Source organism: Apium graveolens, chromosome 3 (genome assembly GCF_009905375.1).
Source record: "Apium graveolens cultivar Ventura chromosome 3, ASM990537v1, whole genome shotgun sequence".
NCBI classification, from domain to species: Eukaryota; Viridiplantae; Streptophyta; class Magnoliopsida; order Apiales; family Apiaceae; genus Apium; species Apium graveolens.
This window is the reverse complement of record NC_133649.1, coordinates 157,328,902-157,335,426: the sequence shown is the minus strand read 5'-3', so window position 1 is coordinate 157,335,426 and position 6,525 is coordinate 157,328,902. Positions and strand designations below refer to the sequence as shown.

The following is a 6,525-nucleotide window of genomic DNA, read 5'->3' as shown; positions in this document are numbered from 1 at the left end:
AGGCGCAACTCATGGTAAAGGAAGGTACAGACGCAAGTTGGACAAATTTGCAAGCTGTCAAGTGAATACTTGGCTAATATTAAGCCACATACATGTTTCCCTCTCTCCAAGCTACTACCCTATCTACCAGCCTATATAATCAAAAAGTTGCAGATTGGAATTGCATCTCTCCACAAGTGAAAAGTGCGAAACTCTTGTAAATTATTCTCAGCACACAAAAACCTTGACAAGGAGAGGTCATACCCAATTGATTACTCACCATTAAAGCCTTACACATATGATTGCACTCATCATTTATAACCTCGTTGATTTTATTGATTATCATTTGATAAGAGTTATAGATTTTTAGAGTGATCGAAAAAAGTCATTAGTTTGATAGGTTATTTATACTGCCTCTTTCTTTTTGTAACTTTGAATATATATTCAAAGGTGTAAACAAACCTTTGTGGTTTAATTTTTTTATGTAAGAATTATTTCGTGAAATCTCTTGTATTTATTTATTTCATTTTAAAGATTCATTTTCCGCTGCATATTAAATTTAAAACGAAGAACATAAATTCACCGCATCTGTATGTACCTATTGGACCTAATAATGAGTTTTTTTATCACACTACTGAGAATGCATGATGGCATAATCACGTTGCTGAATGACATGATCTCTCTACCGAATGGCAGGATTATGCCAAAATATATGGAGTTTCACGTGAGGATTTATAGATTTTGCATGATCATGCTAAATACTGCGTGATCACGCCAATTTATAAGTAATATTTTATTCTTAATTTGGATTTGAATTTTATCTATTTTCCTTTAAAATTTTATATCCCCACCTATATAAATATCATCATTATGTATTGAATTAATATCTTTTATTGAGATAAAAATCTTAAGAGTTTTTATCTTATATTTCTTGTAAATTCAAAAAAATTCTTATAGATTTAAGGTATTAAAAGATTTCTCGTGCAAGCGTTTCTGCGAGGATTAACGCTTGTTTCTCGTACGGTTCTGTGCTGCGTAATAACTTTAAAAATGAATTTCAAAAAAAAAACTTTAAAAATGAGAGTATATGACATATAAAAGTAATTTAAATTGATTTATTATAGTTATATTTTATTCATATATAAAATTTATGTTCGGGCCGGTTCTTTATCCACCGGGTGAGTGAAAATACATATCCACTTATTAATGAATTTGATCTGATTATTGTCAAATCGAATTTTACTTTTATACGATTTATAAACACTTATTAAGTTTCCGCTCGCACCGGATCTTAGGTTAAATTTTAGAAGTTTATTTAAGACCATTTTAATATTAATGTATGAAAAAGTTAACGAAAATGTTATTTAGAGCATCTGCAATGTTATCGTTAAAACTGTTATCTTAAATAATTTAAAATAGAGATTATCTAAAAATTTACAGGACTTGTACGGTTATGTACTCCGATGTAATTGGTTATAATAATTGATTATATACTAAAAATAGTATATTATTATTTCATATTGTTATAAATAAAATGTATTATTTGAATATGGTAACATGTTATGTGTAATTTAACTATAGACGGTTAAATATTCGATAAATATAAGCAACATAAAGAGATTAACTAAATTTTTAGTTAAGATAAATATATTATTGAAATGAATAATTTTTTACATAATATTTAAAATATACATTTATGATATGTTTTACACATTGTTCGTCCAGGTTGAAAATGCTCGTACGGAGCTTCTGTTTCAGGTCTGGTGCAAAAAAATGAGAAAAGATTACGTTTACATTCCTATTTACAGGGCTTTTATTACGAATGCATAAGCAATTTTATGATTTCAACTTCTTCTGCTCTAGAGATAAAAATATACCTCACGAAATAACAATTTCCAAAAGTTAATGATTAAAAAATAGGAAACTAAAAAAGGCAATTACCATATCACACTAGTACTTGGAGCAAAGAAAATATCTAAGTGGGGATTAACCAAGGCCATCACCCGCACGCTGTGCTAGCCAGAACCACCAGTTATATCTTATATCCCCCCTCTGCTCTCTTTCAACAGACAACCATGAACCTCTAGTAATCAACATTACGCCTTCCTACCGTATATTTCTATATCTGGGTATGTCTCTCAATTCTCATTCTTCCCATTCTGCTTTTTTATATATGTTGTATTCGCCAAATGTTTAATCTTTTTTATTATGATACATCTTCAGTACTCTAATTTTGATCATAAAATTGGTGAAGGGTCACCTTAATTTAGCTGATTTTAGCTTCTTTTTTCCCTAAGTAGGTGTGTATGTGTGTTGAGCAACTTTGTGTCTGAACTCTCATGATTGTTGTTTATAGGATATACAACAATATTGTACTAGAAGAGATTTTTAGAAATGGCATCTCTACCAAGTTTAGAATTTCATGTTAATTTGAGAAGGGAATTTTCTATCTTGGCTCCTACATGTTTACAACAAAGGCCAAGGACTAGTTACAATTTTACAAAAGGTTAGTTAACTTCTTCATTTCCTTCTTATCATATCTTTTGCTTTTATTTCTTTTGTTGTCCATCTATTATATATCTTCTTGGACTGCAACTGCATCGAAATAACGTAAGAGTGGTGTTGAAATTTTGTATGTTTATGTACTCAGTAACTCGATATTGTAACCATGTTTTAATTACTATAGTCAGTTCCACCAATTTAAGATAGTCAAACAGTGTAAAGTTTAGATAGTTCGAAAAAAGTTGTCCTTATTAGGAATCTCCCTTATTTTTTGACTTCCCCAAGCATATTGTTGTATGTATCAGCAGGTTCATAGATGGGTCTTACCTATTTATAACAGCATGTTAGCATATCATCACTTCTCGAGTATGTTCTACAAAGCTTTTTTCATCTTATTTGTATGTACAAAATAAAAGTGTCCCCTTTAAAGGTTCTGCCGAAGTCCTTGTAGAACTTAAAAATTCTAGGATAAAGATCTTATTTTTTCCAAATGCATTTTGGGTTCGCTAATCTTATAACATATTTAACTTTCTGTGGGGAACTCTGGTGTAATCTGCATAAGAACCTTTCTATATATTGGAGAAAGAGACACCCATAAATGTCAATGTATAGATTATTCTAGGAGGGAAATTGACTTGAACATTAGAATCCTTATTATTTGGCCAGGGGTCACTTGTTATCCTCAAAGTGTATCTTGATGTCTTATGAGTTATGACTTTGTGGCTCAAGAAAAAACATAATAGCAAGAAAAGTATTGACCAAAAAGTTAAAACATTCACGACAAGGAAGCCTGAGTTTCTTAAAAGGCTGTTGCTTAAGTATCCCTTTCCTGATTTATAAGGTAATATGTGTGCAGCTTTGATTTTCTTTCATAGTAGTGTTTTACTAATATTATATTCTACATTTTTATTTTGTTACAGAGAGAATTACCACACACAACTTATCTTCAAAAATAAATTCAACATTCTCAAGCCCTACATTTCAGAGCAATATATTAAAGGAGTTCAGCTCTACTGTCTGCAGAAGCAGTGATTCATCGAATTCCAGTGTCAGTAATGATGAATCAACTAAGCAGGGCAAGGCATGTGCAAACAACTACAATTGTGCATATAATTCATAATTGTTTACTAATAAATTACAGATTAATCTGGTGTTATACAATAACTTTGAACCAATTGAACATATTGCACCAAGCTTTGTCCGGTCCATGCGCAAAAATAATTGTAACTTATTGCTATTAATGAAATATTCTCCATGTTTTTATTCTTTAATGTATATTGCTAATTTTTCAAGGGTCAGAAGGGAGCATTGTTAACTGACCTAATGAAGAAAACATTTTCCCATGACAGCTAACCCACCATTTGATCCAATGTATAACAATTATTTTTTCTATAATCAAATACTTACAATATTAATGTTTTAATGCGTTTGAGGTATGAAGGTTACTAAAGCATTCAAGATCTGGCTGTGTGTTTTCTCTAATTATTGATGTTGTTCTCCTCTATGTATCTAAGTTCTGTCACTGACAGAATAGATTTATCATGTAGCATTTCACTAAATGATTTGTAATCATCACAACACTACAATGTATTCCAGGTACCATTTGGATACACAAGAAAGGATGTTATATTGATTGGAGTTGGAGTTACAGTCGGCGGCATTGCTCTTGAAAGTGGGTTAGAGGTATTCTACCTTTCAGTACTTGTTCAGTTTTTTTAGTACTTCGCATCCTAATCAACTCTTATTTACACTGCTTAAGTGAAAAAATTAGATGAAATGTTACTGTGGGACTAATCTGACTGGTATAGCAAACTTTTCAATCTCATTAAATTATAACAAGCTCATACCATATCAAACCAAACATCACTAATATGTCCCACTCGAAAGTAGGGTTCGGGAAGGGTATGAGGTATGCAGTCCTTACCCTTACTGCTAGAAGTAGGTAGGTTGTTTCTGTTAAGATTCCGGTTTTTGAAAATTTATCATAAGTTTTGTTTACCCCGAATAAATGTAGGTATCTTCTGCTGTAGGTAAATTTATTCTTGTTTCTTCATTCTTTCTTTCAAGATCTATGGTAACAAACAAAGGATGCTGCCTACCTTTACCTACACATTGTTTGTGCCTATTTATTTTTGAAAATATAGAAATATTCATTTCCAAATAAGAGTTAAGATGCACTGAGAATGTTCAGAAAACACAAAGTTTAGAACCCTAATTATGTGGTTTGCCATTTCTGCAGTATCTCGGAGTCGATCCGTTACAAGCAGGAAATGTAGTCCAGTTGGTTCTGGTTCTTGGTCTAACTATTGGATGGATATCCACGTACATCTTTAGAGTCTCTAACAAGGAAATGACATATGCCCAACAATTACGTGACTATGAAAACAAAGTCATGGAGGTATAACTACTTTTAAGTTTGTTTTTAAAATGTGATATATTCTAACACTAGCTTATAATATTGTATTTTGTGTTTTTCATGTTTGTGGATAATATTGCACAATGTTTTCTTATCATTCTATTATATATTCCGGTCCATTTGTCATTCCTTGTTAGCCTGAAATTAAATTCATGTGTAAATGTTACTTGAGAAACATCTTGGTGAAACTTCAATTTATATTTTTTATTTCTTCAAATTACAATGTTATGTTAGAATGGCAAAGGCTTAGTTTCAACTTTCAATCTTGATTTGACCAATATTCCAAGAATATAAGTGATAATTTAATTCTTGTCAAGTTTGACTCATAAGTCTTACTTGACATCCCTGCCTCGCTGAAATATACCCCCACTAACGGGCGTAACTGTTTTTATGTTCCAATTCGATAATTAAGAAATGACATGAGTCCGTGACACGTGACATGAATGACATTTTGTTAACAGTTTTAGCGTACCTATGAAAAATTCTCTTATCTATAACAGTGTTAATTTTGTAGAAACGTTTGGAGGGTTTAACAGAAGCAGAGTTAGAGGCATTGCTTGAACAGGTTGAAGAAGAGAAGAGAACCCTTGCTAGTGGAGAGCAGGTTAAGTAAAGCTAGTTTTACGATATGGTTGCTGCATAGAATGGAATTTGATACTAAAATCTCTGTATAAAGTAAACGTTATAAAATTGATTACAAGGATAGTTTTATTTTAGTTGCTATAATATGATAATTCATTTTGTTCTAGTGTATTCTATCCGTATATTTTGTCTTGCTCGTTTGTCTCTAGGATATACATTGAATTTCATGCCGGATGATGATGGTGGGCAAATAAGGATTGCAGCAAGATATTGCTCTTGCAACTTCAGTTAGCTCTCACTCCCGGTCTCCGTCTGCAATGTGATTAATAATGTATGTATATTACTGGATGTTCAAGTTTTTTTTTTAAAAGACTTGATAGTAGATGATTAATGGAAATAGATATAGATAACTGTGGATTTGTTACTCAATATTGCAAGTGTCATTTACCAAGAAAACAACATAAGTATTTGACACATTTGTTATACGTATATTCTCGTGTTCTCAAAAAACGCAAGTGCACTCTTCTCAGTACCTAATAAACTTTTGAATTTTGGATGAAGTCCTTCGCGAGGCAATTTATTTGCTCTTCTAACAGACTTCTTAGAAGGCCTTGCTTTTACCTTGTAATACATTGGAAAAGCTCTAGCACAAGATTTCTTCAAAGAATTTAATTCTATAGATGAAGAACCCATTAATTCCCAAACCATATCAGCATAAACATCAAGTACCATCTGAGGGAAGCGCCCGTAAACGGTTTCTCCATTAGCAAGTTGCTTGATCAATGTTAGACGTGACATTATTTAGATGATGTGAAACCTCTTTCTCAGCGGGAGCAGCCTTGATTGGTTTTGAGAGAAAATATGCAGATCCAAGACATGCATATCATCAGATGTGACAGAAGAAAATGCAGGGCCTTCCCAACCAGCCCTTGCTGCTTGTACTACTCGATGGACACAAAACTTGAGTATATGAGGGAAATCCCAGTTAATAACATTATCAATTGAAGGGATATCGATTGCTCTTGCTGCTAAATCAGTCACAATCA

The 6,525-nt window shown here is 32.1% G+C and overlaps 1 protein-coding gene across 1 annotated transcript; it reads left to right on the top strand.

Annotated features, from left to right (window-relative positions):
* Positions 1 to 1,948: 1,948 nt before the first annotated feature.
* LOC141712888 (uncharacterized) lies at positions 1,949 to 5,955 on the top strand. Its single transcript, XM_074516004.1, has 7 exons — positions 1,949 to 2,108; positions 2,336 to 2,485; positions 3,402 to 3,562; positions 4,078 to 4,164; positions 4,721 to 4,879; positions 5,412 to 5,501; positions 5,689 to 5,955. Exons 2-7 carry the CDS (start codon positions 2,374 to 2,376, stop codon positions 5,698 to 5,700), a joined length of 621 nt encoding a protein of 206 aa, XP_074372105.1. The 5' UTR covers positions 1,949 to 2,108; positions 2,336 to 2,373; the 3' UTR covers positions 5,701 to 5,955.
* Positions 5,956 to 6,525: the final 570 nt, after the last annotated feature.

What these genes read in the sequence shown, in the direction of transcription:
- LOC141712888 (XM_074516004.1), top strand. Translation starts at nt 2,374, where the DNA reads ATGGCATCTCTACCAAGTTTAGAATTTCATGTTAATTTGAGAAGGGAA. An exon ending in TAGTTACAATTTTACAAAAG is followed by an intron (nt 2,486 to 3,401) that starts GTTAGTTAACTT and finishes ATTTTGTTACAG; the next exon opens with AGAGAATTACCACACACAAC. An exon ending in AATCAACTAAGCAGGGCAAG is followed by an intron (nt 3,563 to 4,077) that starts GCATGTGCAAAC and finishes AATGTATTCCAG; the next exon opens with GTACCATTTGGATACACAAG.